Consider the following 17927-nt stretch of genomic DNA (forward strand, 5'->3'; position numbering starts at 1 on the left):
TTTGAAAAAATTCGAACGAAATTACTATTAAGAAACAAACAATTCTGTCCAACCGTTAACTCTCTTATCAATATAATATGTTAATTTAGAGGATTTCAAGTGCTAGTAGTGAAAAAAAATAGTATATATACCACGGTAGAGAAGTCTATTATTGCCTTCGCACCTTACACCCCTCGGCGCAAGCGCCTCGAGATGTAATCTGGGTACTCAGGCAATAATACTGGACTTCTCTACCTTGATATATAATGTACTATTAATTTATACTTTTAATAATGGCGTGTTGAACTAATGAACAACTACCAATTATACTTTTAACTTCACATTACACTTTATCGACGAAGTGCTCCATTTATTTTGAGTGTTGTAAGGTATGTACATAAGTATGAGACTCAAAAACCATATTAAATAAAAATTTCTGTCTCATTCTTATGTACTTACTTCACACTACACAATTTTCACCCTACGTTAGTCGCGCACGATTTACTTACGTGTTTAGTCGCGTGGATGACATATGTCACATGGTACAAAATTTCGTTATTACATTTTCCCCATGGAGCATATAGTACCTACGCAAATGAAAATTACAACTACTTCATTTTAGAACGATTTAATAAGTATGTATTTAAATATTGACAACAGTTTATTCGAAACATTCAAAACATACTTCTTCTAGATGATCATTGCAAACCCATTTGTTGCACTTGACACACCATTTTCGGGTCGTTTTGTTACGAGACCTTCCACAATCGTGACAACGTCCTCTGGATCCGGCAGTATGAGGTTCCGTCACCGGTGTTGTGGCTTGATTTACCCCTAGCAGAGTCATCCAACTCACTTTTACTGCTAATGACACTACTAACAACACTGCAATAACCTTATAATGTTAACCCTGTCTTCTCTCCACCTTTACTGAAAGGTATTGAAAGCCGCACAGGCTCAATCGATTTTGCACGAGTTATAGGCGGTATTAAAAATGCCTGGATGACCATTGTCATCCACGCGACTAACGTAGGGTTAATAATCTCAGCTGGCCTTTTTACAAAGAAAGTTTTTTAATGTAATTTCCACGAAAATTACAATGAAATTTACTTCCTTACCAATAGGTCCTTATTTAAACATGTGTACTTAATCATGAAAATATTTGCAAAAATTTATTTTCACAAAAGGATCATTTCGTAAAATACTCGAAATAGATACTCCGGGGAAAATTTCGAATATACTGAGGTTCATTATCGTGTTGTTAACAACCAGGAAACTTTCTTTATTGGCTATCAATTTTTAAAGAAAAAGGGAAAGCTTTCATTTCTTTTCGTACACTACTTAATTTAATTAACATAATTCGTGAAATATAATGCGTTTACATTTGGTTTCTCGTCCGAAAATGATTCACCGTAATTGAATGCGGATAAACAATGAGTAAATAGTTCGTTCGAAACCAAATAATTATTCTTTTTTATCGCGTTATAATGGGAAAATGCTTTTTCTGCATCAAAAGCAAACTTCGGATTAAGTTTTTAGCGTAATTGAATGGGACTCGAAAATCTGGATCCCTTCTTTGGTATACCTATCTAGTGCGATAATTTCCTACTCGTGTCATGAGTTTAATCCAACTGCATTTCGCACTTTTAATATCCAAATTACACTTTTATTGCGATATTCGAAGGTCATAATTTCTGCGCTTCTACCAAATAAACCACTAAATTTCTTTACGAACTTTTGAACTTCTATTTCTGAACTACGGTCAACACAGTTTAACTTTTTGAAAACGGTACCTTAAATCGGTCGCTTTTAATATCACGTAAAAACTATATCATCACCCCAACGATTATCAACGTTCTTAGAGTACCATACTGATCGCCACGGATGGCAAAAGTCGAATTCCCTCAAGTTCTTCAACCTTCCTTGATTACTGTGTAAAGTTTCGAAAAAAAATAATAAAAACCTATTCAACAAAACAAAAGGATAAAGTGACAACGAAGAAACAAAATGGTGGATACAAAATGGATGATATGGCAATAAGGAAGAAAGATTGAAATGATAATTAAATCGTTAATTAGGTGACGATCGTTTAATATTCAACTGTATCTGTTTATTTAATTCACGTTTGACTGCCTGTTATGTACTGGTAAAAATCTTTGACGGAATCAAGTCCGGACGGCATAGAGAAGAACCTCACCTAAGATTAAACTATAAATATTATAAAATCGTGTTTTTTATATAAACCGTAATAAAATATCCCTTGTGGGAAGGCTGTTTTTTTATGATTATTAAAATTTGATGCTCTTGAAAAAATAACTTTAAAAAAACACGCTTAGATTAAATTTCTTAATGATATTAAACAAAAATACTAAGTAATTAGAGATATATTCGTTTATAACGGCATCGAGTGCGGACGTGTTTTCAGCGCTCTGTGTTTAGTTTAATTATAAAATCTAAAAAAAAACCAACGATCATGTCTGAAGTGTGTCAAAAGTGTACATTTAATATTACGTCCACTCAGCAAAAAATTAAATGTGTAAGGTGTTCGAAGAGATATCATATCAATTGCATGAACCCAACAATCGGGGAATTGCAATATTTGAAAGATAACAAAGAGAAATGGCAATGTCTTACATGCATCGAATCTAATACGAAATTACGAAACACTGGCAGCTCATCATATTATGTTCCAGATGAGATCCCAGCATCTGTGGATGTGGATCCTAATGACGGTCAACTAAATACGTCAACTGCACTTGCACACATCATAGGTCAACTGAAAACTGTTTTAGAAGTACAATCAGAAACAACTACGTCGATCAATTTATGTCACGAAAAAATTGATGAGTTGAACAACAACTTCAAAAAACTAAGCGATGCGGTGACAGCCTGTGAAAAAAATATTGAAGCTTTAGAAACTAAGAACGTAATTCTTCAAAGGGAAAACAGTGAGATTAAAGAAAAATTAAATGAGTTGGAACAGTACACCCGGAAAAATATCTTTGAAGTATATGGCGTGCCGGAATCCCCAGGAGAAAATATTGCCGTTGTTGTCCAAGCAGTGGCCAATTCGATAGGGTTTAAATTGGAAAGATGGATGATCGATACTACTCATCGGTTGCGAAAAAACGCAAATCGTCCGGATCAAGCCAGGGGAATCATTATTAAGTTCGTACGCAGATTAGATAAAGAAGAGTTCATGAGGTTAAAGCGAGTTAAACGTGAACTTAAAGTAAGTGATTTAGGTTCCGATTTTCGTAATTTAATAAAGCAAGACAATTACATCTATGTGAACGATTCGCTCACGGTTACCAACAAGATATTGTTAAATAAGGCGCGTGAGTTTAAAAAACAAAACAACGTAAAATATTTGTGGATACGGAATGGCAAAATATTTATGCGTGTCAATGAGCAGAGCCGCGTTTATGAAATAAAATCAAGTAATGATCTTCGGGATGTCCACTGATCGAGTTTCGGTGATGGTTTATCACACTATAGTGTTTTTTTTGTTGTTTTTCAAAACATTACGGAGAAAATGCTCTTATTTTATTGTCTTTAAATTTTTGTTTGACTTTTATACATCACAAAGCCAATAGTAGTTTAGTTACGTGCGTTCGTTGGAAATTTGTGAATTTATCTGCAGCTGCTTTCTTCAAAGTTATCGCCGAACATTCCTACATAAACAATAGCCCCACTGTTAGTTTTAGCATGATGTGTTTATCAATAAGGTTTGCTTCTTTAAACCAAAAATGACTGCTTTTCTGGGAAATAACTTGTGTTACATATTTTTCTGTGTCTTTAAAATTAAATTTACTTGTAATTATGCTTTACAAAATTCGGTTTGGATATTACCAAAATTTAAAAAAAAAACTGTATTTTTATATGGTCATTTATTAATTCCTTTTTTGTTTACAGATGTTAGATGAGTAGGAATATTTTAGGAATTGCACACTTAAATGCCCAATCTCTTCGTAATAATTTTTCAGAATTCAAGGATCTCGCATTTGAGTGCAACTTTGACATAATAGGAATAACAGAAACGTGGTTATCGCCCGAAGTACCTAGTGATGCAGTTCACATAAATGGGTATAAGTTTATTCATTGAATATAGTGTTTTTATTCAATGGTTTATTCGAAAGGATCGCGTAGCGAGAGGTGGAGGCGTAGGTATATATGTTAAAAGTGAATTTGTTTTTTCAATTTTAGAGCAATCCGAATCGCACTCAGCCAGTGAACAGTTATGGATCTTATTAAAAATAAATAGAATCCAATTAGCTCTTGGAATTCTATATAGGCGACAGGAATTTGGATGTGATGTGTTTCTCAGTGAATTGGAAAATTCGGTTGTATCTGTATTACCTATTACTGATGAAATAGTGTGCTTGGGTGATTTTAATATAAATATGCTCAATTTAAATAATCGTGATACATTAAAGTATACAACTATGATAGACTTCTTCAGTTTAAAACAAATCATCCAAGAACCTACACGCGTCACTCGTACAACGTCTACTTTAATAGACCACATTTTGGTTAGTGAAGGTAAGGTAATCATTGAGTGTGGTGTAATTGGTTCGCATGGTTTGTCTGATCATTGTTTAATATATTGTCAGTACCCACTTCACAGTAACGTGGAAATGAAAAGCCATTTACATACTTACCGGGACTTTAATCGCTTCAACCAAAAAACCTTTGATGCTGACTTGCAAGCTATTCCATGGCATCTAATGATTCATTTACGTGATGTAAACGATAAAATTCACTTTTTAAATGCTAATCTTACAGAGTTGTTCAATATTCATGCTCCCATTAGAACTATTAAAATTGTTAAAAAAAATCCTCCCTGGATGACTGATAATATCAAATTTATGATTAAACTACGAAATAAGTCCCTTGTCAAGTTTAAACGAACGCTTAAGGATACTGATTGGAATTATTACAAACAGTTACGGAATTACACTACCTTTGCAGTTAAACAGGAGAAAAAAGCATATATTGAATTTAGACTCAATCAAAATAAACATAAAACGTTATGGCAAGATTTAAATAGGACTAACATATATACAAAAGCAGAGTCTCATGAAGTACCTATTCATCTTAGTGATCCTAACAAAATTAATGAGGCATTTGTAAATTCAAGTAAATCTTTGTCTACCGTTAATTTCAACAACCTTATTCGATTCTATTGCGAAGATTTTCCACAAAAGTTTGGGACAAATTTTCAATTTTCATTAACTGATGGCCAAGCAATATTAAAAATCTTATCAAATATCAAAAGTAATGCGGTTGGAACTGATGAACTGAGTATAAAAATGTTACGACTTTGCTGTCCCTTTATTGTTCCTTACGTGACACATATTATCAATTCCTGCATAATCGATTCGATCTTTCCAGACTCCTGGAAAACCGCAAAGGTTATTCCTGTACCTAAATCAAATGCACCAACTGACTATAAGGACTTAAGACCAATTAGTATCCTTCCATGTTTATCAAAAGTTTTCGAAAAAATTATGATGACTCAAATGCAAAGCTATATGCAATCCATTGATATTATCCCCGAGACACAATCGGGATTTTGATCGGGTTTTAGTTGTGAAACTTCTCTTTTAAATATAACTGATGATATATTGAGCAGTGCTGATAGTGATGAACTGTCCGTGTTGATTATGCTTGACTACTCGAAGGCGTTTGACACCATAAGACATGATGTTATGGTGTCAATCCTGAGATGTATTGGTTTCGACGAGTCTGCTACTTCTTTAATTGAAAATTACCTTACTAATCGCAGCCAGATAGTGAAAATAAAAGACTCTCAATCTATCTCTTTACCAATTATCAATGGAGTACCTCAAGGTTCAATTCTTGGTCCCCTGTTTTACGTTATATATACCTTTAATTTAAAATCTTCTCTAAAATTTTGTAAATATCATTTATATGCTGATGACACTCAGTTGCATTACAGTTTCAAGCCTATAGATTTGCCTGTTGCCTTGGTTCATATTAACACTGATCTTAACAGTCTAGTGGATTACTCAGAGGCTCATGGGTTACAAATTAACATATCTAAATGCTACCTTATGCTATTAGGCAAACGGAAGACAAGAGAAAAGTATATATCTCAAATAAATATTTGATAAGGGATACTCCATTGGGTGTTAAGAGCAGTGTTAAGAACCTAGGGCTTATTATAGATGATGAACTTAGGTTTCGACAGCATATATCTAAAAATGTGCAAAAGGCATTTATTAATCTAAAACAAATTATCAAAATCGGTCTTGCTTAACTAAAAAAGTAAAAAATAATACTCTGCGAGTCGCTTGTCCTATCTCATTTTAATTATTGTGATTGTGTGTACGGTCCTTGTTTAACTTCCGTCGACTGCAGACGAATACAACGCATCCAAAACTCGTGTCTAAGGTTAATATTTGGTATTCGAAAATTTAATTCTATTGGTGGCAAACTGAATGAAATAGGATGGCTGAATATGAAAAATAGAAGAATGCTGCATTCGGCTTGCTTATATCATAAAGTCATTACTCGCCAAACACCACAGTATCTTTTCAATAAGCTTCGATTTCGGCATAACATACGTGATTTTTTCTTGAGACATAAAAATTTAGTTATAACACCGCTTCATAAAACATCCTTGTATGAAAGATCATTTAGTTATAACGCGTCTAAAGTTTATAATTCAATACCTCCTGAAATTAAAGAACTTCCTATACAACATTTCAAAATTCAACTACATAAACTATATCTACTTAATCAATACACCTCTTAAATAAAAATTAATCTTGATAAGCTTCTGTTTTTATTATAATTTATTTGTCCCGTTAAAAAATATTATTTTTCACTCGTAATGCCATAATTAATGTTATTTAGTAATCAAACTGGGTTGAGTGGAAGACCAAGCTGCTACTTAGTAGTTGCTTGAACTCACTCCATTTGGGAACAACAAGTGAGGCAGTTCTTAAGTTCTCTGTTCTCTTCGAACATCATGTATGATTTTATTTTTCTTTATTTTTATCTTGAACATTGAACATTATATTAAGTTGTTTTCAATAAATGCATTATTATTATTATTATTATTATTATATATCCAAGTACGAAGATAGAAAAATGTTAATATACGGCAGGTAATCAAACTTTGAAAATTTAATCTCCCTATAATAGCATCAAAGCTTTGTAATAACAACATATTAAATTCAGCGCAGAAATTTCCTGGATAAAATGAAAAATTTATTTCTAGATGCCTCAACACAAACGTCCACTTCTAAGTTTTTAGCTGACTTGATAGCCAACGGCGGTTTCTCCACTTACCTACATGCATTACTAATATTACGGTTGTGCTCCCATTTATACAAAGCTGTCGGACGTTTCCATAAATTATTCAGACCCTGCACGCAAGAGAACATTCTAATATTCAGACTTCAATCCCTTCTGCTTTTTTACAGTTCACTTTTGAAAAATAATACTACTTTGCGATATAATTATTCTTGAATCATGGATATAGGAAACGAGCTCCTGGGTATGGTTATAGCTTGGTGTTTCGTATTATATGGCTAAAGCTATTCTCATTTTGAACTTCCTGCAATTCGGTTCATATATAACGGAGATTGCCCTCCTTATTTTTTGGCCTAAATTGCCAATTCACGAATCCAATTTGAATCCATCGGCAAAATTGTATCGTAATTATTCTCGAGATATCATGTTAACAGACAGACAGACGAACAGACAAGGCAAAATTATATAAACTCGCTAGGAGCTCGTTAATAATGCAAGTCGATGACCTACCTAGTATTGAAAGTGGTGAATATACATCGAGCGCGTCACGGTTGAGGGTTCTTAGGGAACTGCGGTAGGAAACTGACGCACGCTGGTCGTACGGTACCGCAACGGTGCCGGACAACTATAATGTGCATTGCACGATATATCTGAAGGTATCCAGTAACGCAACTCCGGCACCGCACGTTGAATAATCGGGTGTGTGCGCCGAGCCTTAAAAGTATAAAAATGAGAGACGGAAAATGACAAAAGACAAAAGAATAGTTAACAGATACATTCAAATGTACAGTACACTCTAATTCTTGCACCATATTTTATGGTCAATGATTCTACTATCATGCGATTTCGCATTTTTACATTTAAAATGCTTCAGCTGGCAGTCGGAGTATCTACACAAAAATAGGGTTGATTATTGTAACGTGATTTATAAATTCGGGTTCGATTTATATCAATATTTATTAAACAAAACACTACAAAAACTGTACAATTTATATCGACCATTTATATTACACACTTCGCAATTTATATCAGATTTTCGCGCTCAATGTTTCGTCCGTACTCGATCTCGTTCGATAGTAAAACTGCCGCGATGTTCGGTCCGCAACCATTTATACACGCAAGCAATGTAAGTCCAGAACATTCGCGTAATTACCAGATACGTTGCAAACATTCCCACTATCGCGCGCCTAGAAAATTCCAGAGCGCCAAAGGCGACGTCATGTCTGGAGCGTTTCCGTTACATTATGTTTGCGATGAACAAAAATTTTATTATTTTAATAATGAACTGCGGAGTCATTACACATTTACTAATATAATGGGGCTGTTGGTTTGGGAGCAGTTCAATTTGCCTTTTTTAAGGGCTATAATTTTACATGTCAGTACACCAATCCATTTTTTCTACGTCGGCTTAGAGGTAAAAAAATTAGGTTTGCGTTGCCGATTTATCTCATTTCGGATTAAACATTCCTGCTGACGCTTGTAGTGGCCATTTAAAAGCAGATAGCAGCAGATTCCGTTATCAAACAAACCTCCAACAACAGCTAAAATTTGTGTTTTATGCCGTACTGTTTTATGCCATACTGTTTTCATTTCATCTATTTCTTTTAACAATATCTCAAGTTCCTTTCCACTCTCAGCAATGTCATCCGCAAATCGTATAGGTACTAACAATCCTCTTCCCTCCAATATTCAGGCCATATTTTCCCATTTTCTAACATTTCCGCCATGTATCCTAAATATAAATTAAACTGAGTTGGTGATAAACAGCATCCCTGTCTAAGTCCTCTTCCGATATCAAACTAATCCGTTTTTTTACAGTCAACTCTGATTTTAGCTATTTGTTTCATATATAAGTGTCGTATAAGTCGTCTTCTCTTCAGTTGACACATTTCCTCCTTATCACATCCAACAATTTCTTCCTGTTTACCCAATCAGATGCCTTTAGAATGTCAACAAAAGCTACACAAAATGCCTTTATTTTTACAAATATCTTTCTCCGATCATTCTCACCACTCCTATTCTGTCTCTCGCGCCCATTCCCCTTATGAAACCAAACTGTTCCTCTCCTATATTCTCTCCTCCATAACTTTGTTAAGCCTTCTATTCAACATTTTCAATAAGATCTTTGCTATGTGTCACTGGATTGTTCTATATTCTGAACATTTTTTTCATCTTGCTTTTTAGGTAGAGTCACGGAACAGAGAATGTCCTCTGGCCACAGCCCACTTTCGTAGATTTTATTACAAAGAGATGTAATTTCTTTCATTACTTCCGTTGATAGATAATAATAGAATAGTTAAGAATAGATACACCGAATTGTGAATGTTACATAATTCCTCCACCCATATTGGAGCAACATTTGGTCTAAATTTTGATTACACATTATTGACTATAATTAAATACCCGTGAAAAAGGGAATGAAAGAGATTATCTCCTAATAATTTACCTGAGCTTGCTGAAAATTAAAAAAGTATAAATATAGTTCAGAAATACTTCACCAACGCCGCGAAATAAAACAAGTTAAAAAGTAATCGTAAACGATTTACATAAAGCGCATTTCCACTTGCATTCATTTCCCATTTGTAAGATGCAACTTCTGTTAAAATCGTAGAAATCCGGCCCCAAATATGAAAGATAGCGTTGCACATGGGCAATCCATTGTTGACGTGCTACTTCAATTTCAGTTTATGAGAAGAATTTCATTTCAATGCTTTTCTATATAACAAAGTTGGAACTGCGCATGCGCAAACCTAAATTTTAAAACTAATTTACTATAACTAACTAATAAACTAAGATTTTCCTTTGTACCAAGCGCCTAAGTATCAAATTTCACTTAAATAGTTCCATAGATAAAAAAGTTGGCACGGCGCATGCGCAAAATAAAATTTTGAAACTGGCGCAAGATTTTCCTTTATTCCAAGTGCCTATGTATCACATTTCATTTAAATTCTTCCATAAATAAAAAAGTTGGCACTGCGCATGCGCAAAACCAAATTTTGAATTTGGCGTTTGATTTTCCTTTATCCCAAGTGCCTATGTATCAAATTTCGTTTAAATTCTTCCATAAATAAAAAAGTTGGCACTGCGCATGCGCAAAAACCAAATTTTGAAATTGGCGTTTGATTTTCCTTTATCCCAAGTGCCTATGTATCAAATTTCGCTTAAATTCTTCCATAAATAAAAAAAGTTGGCACTGCGCATGCGCAAAACCAAATTTTGAAATTGGCGTTTGATTTTCCTTTATTCGAAGTGCTTATGTATCAAATTTCGTTTAAATTCTTCCATAAATAAAAAAGTTGCCACTGCGCATGCGCAAAACCAAATTTTGAAATTGGCGTTTGATTTTCGTTTATTACAAGTGCCTATGTATCAAATTTCATTCAAATACTTTTATAAGTAAAAAAGTTTGCAATTCGGTTTATAAATGGTCGAGATGCGAAAAGGGCAATGTGAATTTTGAATCGATTCGATCCAACTTTTGGCATTGCGTATTATATGGCTAAATCTATGCCCATATTGAATTTCATGCAATTCAGTTCATAACTCACGGAGATGTAAAAGCGTTCGAACATTTCTAAACAAAGTTATCGTTCACACGGACAGATAGATGGACAGACAGACAAAGGAACAGACGGAGAGACCAACCGGCAGGCGACAGATAGCAATGAAAAATTATAAACGATCTCTAGGATCGTTAATAAACGGCAAAAGTGTAAAATTATGGAACATGTAAAAAACGGTTTTTTGTTTTTTTTACAATAACTTTTTTTGTCAGCGGTACAGAAAAAATTCCTTCCTTGGTACAAGACTCGACACCATAACGAACCAAATAGCGAAAAAAGTAGAACAATAGCTCTTAAGATAAAAAACTAGTAGCGTCGCAAAGTTAGCGGACGGATGGACGGACGGACGGACGGACGGACAAAGTGGCCACAATAGCGCATTTTTTTTTTATTTTTGTGGAAATGCGCTAAAAAAGGATATCTACTATGAATCATCTCTATTTGTAACCCTCCGTATTATTATTATGAGCATGTGAAGGAGTACTTGTTAACTTACCCATCCGTTCCTCCCTTCTACTGCTGCACATCTGAAACAAAGATAAGAATTGAGTTACATAATTATAATTAATAAGATGTTTTATTCTCTTAACTGATGCTGATGAATTGTTACCCACTGTCTAAATAAATATATTTATTTTATTGCATATGTTAAATTGACATTTTAATAGGTTTGAATAAGTAGACTAATGCCCGTTTGCACCGACAAATTTAAGCGGAGCTTAGCTTAAGCGTCCCTTAAAATCCATGGCAACGATTATTGAGACAATGGTTGCTTAAGTTTGTCGGTGCAAACGGGCATTAGTGTCTTTTTAACCATAAAGGTAGATAAAGTAATCACTTTAACGCAAGGGTTGATAAAGTGAAATAATCATTGTGCATTCCAAATTCTTATTAAAAACTGGACGCGAAACACGAAGTAAAATGAATTTCAGTACAGAATACAAACGGCAGAACCTAAGCTAGCTATTTTGGACGTCTAAATCACTACTTACAAATTTTCAAAAGTTTTATAATGATTTGTATGGCTTCTGCTATAACATAAAGTTCTGTATATATTTTACACGATGATAAGGGGAAACATTCCTTTATCGTCTTTTATAATAAGTAATTTATTTAATGTTCCTTTAAAATTAAATAGTATTAAGAAAACGATAGTAAATTTCGAGGTAAATTTAAAATAGCATGTGCATATACAATACAATACGTTTCCTCAATAACTCATACGTACAGGATTCTCCAAAGCAGAAAAATGACAAAAATGGTTCCTATTCATTTCGCTATAATTTTATTCCGCTGTTTGAAAATTTAGTACCTACAAAGATAAAACACAAACGCCATTAAGTCGCGTCGCCTAGAGTGATTATCTTAATGTTAGCAAACAAAAAGGGTTACAGCAGCGTGCTGATCATTAATTCATGGGATTAAGAAAATACCATATGCAGATTGCGGTGCTATATTGTTAAACTGTAATGAAGTTATCTTTCCTTTGCGTGAAATTTCCGGACTGCTGCCGTAGTGTATAATCGCATTTGATGATTTATGTTGAAAACCTTCCTCGAATTTATTCTTTACTGGGGAAACCGATTAAATTTTGTAACGATATAGCAAGGTGTCTAATTTTTTTTATAAACTGAAAATGTAGATTCACCTATCCCAATATTGTGATTAATTCACATTTCTTTATGTGTTTTGTATTAGGTTATTGGTTACACGTTTCCAAGAAAAGACTTTTGGTTCATTTTTCCATATTACATTTTGATGGAGATATTATTTCTATACGGAATGTCCCAAACTATCATTATGAGACTTAGTTTTTGAATCTCATAAAAGTCATTACATTTTATCTTTGGATTTTATCCAATTTTCGTTTCAATTTCCATTGATATTTCAAAGTATTTGGATTTAAGTAAATCATCTGTGAGTGTTTGGGTTGCCAACCAACATAATCAATGCATGAATGTTTTGACGCAATTCTTCGTATGGAATATTTTGTAACAAGCTTGGGCAATTGAATGAATTTATCGCAAACAAAATTAAGAATCTACATAAGGTCTTAACGGTTATTTTCGGCAACAAAAGCATCACACACAAAAATTCTTTGAAAAGAAAGTCTAGTTTAACTTAAAAGTTGATCATTGCTGTTGTAGCATACTCATTCTAACATTTATTAGGAGTATAACTTTTAATTGGGACATCTTACCACTTACGATACCTATAACCATTCAATGCTATAACTCAGCTGAGCAGTCAATGAACTTGAATGGTGTTTGCGGGGTAAGTGATAGATAGAAGCAGAAGCTTAGTGTAACTTACACTATGATAGAAGGTATTCATAAAACGAGAATAGAAAAATTGAAAACATTAAGCGTAGAGTGCAGCGAACTACACAAAATATGTGACATAAAAGCATGGCAACAATTCCTTTGTATTCGATTGTAAATATGAATTGAATTAAATTCCAAGGGTTTTTCATGTAAGGCTATGAAGAGAATAAACGAGAAATACAAGGATTTAATGTCGTAAATTGAATATCTTTAATGTTCCATGGAAATTGTTAATTGGTGGTGGTCATTTCGAACACCTAATAGACTGATAACTAAATTTTTTCTGTTTTTTTAGAATAATTATTACTGTTGCCTGTTGGCTCTGTAGATTCAGTAAATGGAGTTTTCTCCGGAACTACTGATCGGTTTTGATAAATAAAAACAGCACAGAAAACAGACTGAATGTGCGTATCGAACTATGTAACGTTTGAATCGGTGATATACATGGTGTGATGAACTCGAAATGGGGTTGATGTAAAATTGAATCATTAAATTAAACACAAAACCTCCCCTATACTAATTTTAATTATAAAATGACATAAAGCGGCTAGTTTCGACCAACGGTCATCTTCTGGCTATAATATCAATTACATGTTTTTAATGTTTAAAGTATTTGTATAACACAACACTGACATTCTAACCGTTTCTAAGATTCATTTAAACTCGTTTCTTAAGTTACCTATAAAATTCATTGTTTCTTATAAAGTACGTCGTCAATCGCAAGGTCCTTTATACACAATTTAAAGTGCGCTGCTTAATTTTTCGTACCGAATGTTGTGATGCTATTACCATAGTTACTACCTACGCCAACCTTGAGAAACATTTTTCTCTCATAATAAAATAACGGGCGATCAAAAATGAGTTGCTGTCGAGGCGCCTTTGGAAGTTTAAGTTAAGTGCGATTTCCCATGTAAACAAAAGTTCCAAAGGTGACTCGACAGCAACTCATTTTTGATCGCACAGTATTAATAAAAGACGAATTCGGATAAAAGATGCTTCAGTGTTATAAAAAATCTTGAGGGTAACACGGTGCTTTTAGTTTAAAGGACTCTACCCGTTAAAAATTTAGATTTTCGTTTTTAATTTTTTCATGGTAAACTAATCATATTAGACATTTATAATTAACACATTATTCAGACACTTTTTAATGGAGATTTCGAATATGGCATTATATTTTTAATAACTTTTAAGATGACGGAGAAACACGTCTTTAGTTTTTCCTATTGGCGCTATTTTAAGTTTCGACATTTTCAGATTACGTCTTTTTTTTCTCGTTACAACGATATATCACACATGGTGGTGCAGTATCACAATAATTATAATATGTTGTCAAGAGCAACAACGAGAGCCACAGGTCACTGCCACCTAGCATACAAATTAGGGAGTAGTAATGTCCGGAACCACTATGCTAGCGTGATGCGGGCAGACAACATGATAGGGGAGTTAGAAGATGAAGAGGAGGAATACCGACGAACGCGAGTGTTAGACGAATGCGAAGAAGCGAGAGGAGCCGATGCCCCTAACGAATACAGTCTTAGTATGGTGTCCGGAAAGAGTCAAGATATTGAAGGAGACAGCAGCATGAGGATAGCCACGTGGAATGTGCAAGGGGCAAGCGACCCAAGGAAAAGGCAGCTAATTGACGATGAATTAAGGAAACAAGGAACAGATGTAGCCAGTCTACAAGAAACCAAAGTAGCAAGGGGGATGGCTGCGACAAGGAACTACGACTAGTGGATAGGTGGAGGTAAGTAGGAGAGAACCAGCAGAGGTGCGGCAATCGTAATCAAGAAGTGCCGAGGCATTGAGGTGGAGAAATTTGAAGAAAAAAGCGAGAGTATATCCAACACAAGCGACCAATTACAACTACCGACACTACTGGCGTACGCGGACCACCTACTCGTAATCGCGGGTAAGTTAGAAGACATTGACGACTTCGTCCAAACCAGCGAGGTATACCTGGAAATGGTCGACTCACAAATAAACAACGAAAAGAGCTACATGATGATAAGGGACCCAAGAAGCAACACCCAGTATAAAGAAGGAGACAAGATCGCAATAGCCGGGAAGGAGATAACTATGAAGCACAAGATTAAATAACTGGGAGCGTACATAAGCAGCACACTCAGCAGGCACAGTACAGTGAAAGACAGAATAACCAACACATTCAGAATCACACATGGAATTCGGAACTTCATACGAGAGAAGAAAATACCGGACAGCTTGAAAATGATGATTTACAACACGATCATAGCACCGACAATCTTATACGGAGTTAACACCTCAGCGCTAACAAGAAGTAACAGACTAACTTTGAGGAGGGCGGAGCGAAAGGCACTCAGGATACTGATGGAAAACAGCAACCCTACAAGAAAGCAGATAAGGGAATTACTAGAGGAAAAGACGATCACCAGGAGACTGAAGATGAGGCAGATTAGATACTGGGGACATATAAACAGGAGGAACAAAGACTATATCCTACGGGCTGCCAAGAATCTATGTGCCTCGGAATAGAAGGTAGGTCGACCCTGCTTCACGTGGAACACCGCCATAGACCAAACGGTAACGGCCTCGGGGATTCCCATGGGAAGAAGGGAAGAGTGGAGCAGAGACAAGCATCAAATGAAGAAAAAAAGCAGAAGAATGCTGGAGGAAGAATCAGACATAAGCACCAGTAGCCAAGAGGAGGAGGAAGAGGGAGCCACAGAAAATAACGCAGGCAGAGGATAATAAAAAGAGGAAGAACAGGGGAGAAAAACAGGGAAGGGAACGATACCAAAGAATAGGAACATCGGAAACAAATGAACGCCCGAAGAAGAAGCTATCACTAGAAAGCAGAGTTCCCTCTAAGGCAGAATACCAGTGGCGAAGCTGTGGCCGTACCCGTTCGGGTCGGATAACACCCAGTTAGCCGCCCCCCCACAACCCCCCCAATCCACAAACTCCACCACATTGTTTGGCATATGTCGCGGCCCAGCGCGATGGCAACAAAGTAGTGGTGAAACGTCCCTGATAGTGCCTACCAGTATAGTGATGAAACGTCCCTGATAGTGCCTACCAGGGACGCATCCTCACGACAGTTGACTAAATCCTGGGAGAGGCGGCGACGCCAGGCATATGTCAAAGTTTCAAGTTTCAAGCATCTTCAGTAAAATTTTCAGAAAACTCCGTTCACAAATAAGAAAGTTAGCGTTGCAGATGTGCAATCCATTTTTAATGTGTTACTCTACTTCAATTTCATTTTATAAGAATAATCCTACTGTAAAATTTCAGAAGGGTCGTTCCTTGGTGCAAGCCTTGACACATAACAAACCAAATAGCAAAAAAAAGATAAAGATCTAGTAATAATCATTTATTGTCCAACATACTTTATTGTGAAATATGCCTTAATATTGTCGGTAAGCTACTAAAATGTATATCACACTTCCGGCATACTGAATTAAGCTTTCGACAAATTGAAATGATAGGTGAACTAAACAGGATCTCAGTTCGAGGAATAGGGTAATGAAATGTATTTGTGTGACGATTTGCACCATGACGTATTTTAAATGATACATGGTTTAGGAGTTCGGGACAATCAATATGATTATGAATCAGGTTAAACAGGAATGTGATACCGCTAAGAATTCTCATAGTATCAAGGGAACGAAACTGGAACATTGTCAATAATTCATCATGATGAAAACCTCTTATAGGGTAAGTACCGTTGGTTTTATAATACAAATATTTTAAAAATTTTCTCTGTATGGCCTCCAATGCAGATTTATGTGTATTGTAAGTGGGATGATAAATTAGCGAACAGTACTCGAATTTGGACCGAACTAAGCTACAGTAAAGGGACCGAAGAGCTTCACAGCCGTAAAAGGCCGAACAGACGAATGGACAAAGTGACCACAACAGCGCATTTTTTATTTTTGTGGAAATGAGGTGTAGGATAAACTTTACGCGAAGTATGAGGTGTATTTTCATCACAAGTTGTGCCGTAAACAATCGCAATACAGGAACTATATTTGGGAATGGCTATAATTCCAGGTGCTGTGTATTTTCATAGATTTGTTTATGTACGTTGGTACAGACAACATACCTTAATTATGGGAGCGTTGTTTGTTACTATATGACATGTATAATAGTATATTGCATAATAAGTGTGCTAAGAAGCCTATTTCGCACGAGTATTTTGCGACACGAGCGAGCGCAGCGAGCGAGTGTTGTAATAAAATCGAGTGCGTAATAGGCATTAGCACTCGAATTATGTACTATAATTTTTCTACGACTTGAATATAATTGATAAAAGATTGATAGATTACGATTGATTTGGTTCTAAATATTCGAACTTCGAACTAAAAATTAGAACTGTCAAGTGTCAAATGTCATGGTCTATTTAAAAGGAATACAAAATACAACGTAACCTCACTTATATTCCATGAATGCACGCAGCGAGCAAGAATTTTATAAATACTTTTTACTTAGATTGGAAGTGTATTGCAGGGTTTTGACATCCCTATTCCTTACTGCAATGTGAGCTTCATTTTAGCACCATAGATGCAATAGCCAATAGGATACAAGATACAAGTGTTGAAGTTGAAGATTACTACCTAACCAGCTCAGGTGGTGTTTGTGCTCTTTTTCATTACAGTTTTGAACGATTTCTATTGTTGTAGTTGCCAATGTATTAGGTACCTAACTATCGATAATACTAAGGCCTTCAAAACGCTGCGTCTTTTAACGAGTTTTCCCGGGAAGGAAGCATCGGACTACCCAGTATTCTAAAGTGCAT

At 35.2% G+C, this 17927-nt stretch overlaps 1 protein-coding gene and 1 long non-coding RNA gene across 5 annotated transcripts in view; one reads left to right on the forward strand and one right to left on the reverse strand.

Moving 5' to 3' along the window:
- The first annotated feature begins 2381 nt into the window (after positions 1 to 2381).
- LOC116161908 lies at positions 2382 to 6103 on the forward strand. 4 transcript variants are annotated; one of them, XM_031475405.1, is made up of 3 exons: positions 2382 to 3707; positions 3895 to 4071; positions 4106 to 6103. In XM_031475405.1, exons 2-3 carry the CDS (start codon positions 3902 to 3904, stop codon positions 5556 to 5558), a joined length of 1623 nt encoding a protein of 540 aa, XP_031331265.1. In that variant the 5' UTR covers positions 2382 to 3707; positions 3895 to 3901; the 3' UTR covers positions 5559 to 6103. The 4 variants fall into 4 exon arrangements, with proteins under 4 accessions (XP_031331265.1, XP_031331266.1, XP_031331267.1 ...); XM_031475406.1 differs by having other exon boundaries at positions 2382 to 3675; XM_031475407.1 differs by having other exon boundaries at positions 2382 to 3211.
- Positions 6104 to 11230: 5127 nt separating this feature from the next.
- The window catches only part of LOC116161942, a 79037-nt gene continuing 72340 nt past the window's right edge, over positions 11231 to 17927 (reverse strand). Inside the window, exon 3 of the long non-coding RNA XR_004143456.1 lies at positions 11231 to 11353. This is a non-coding gene — a long non-coding RNA (uncharacterized LOC116161942). The remainder of the gene's footprint in view (positions 11354 to 17927) is intronic.

This window comes from Photinus pyralis, unplaced genomic scaffold (genome assembly GCF_008802855.1).
Source record: "Photinus pyralis isolate 1611_PpyrPB1 unplaced genomic scaffold, Ppyr1.3 Ppyr1.4_LG10, whole genome shotgun sequence".
NCBI classification, from domain to species: Eukaryota; Metazoa; Arthropoda; class Insecta; order Coleoptera; family Lampyridae; genus Photinus; species Photinus pyralis.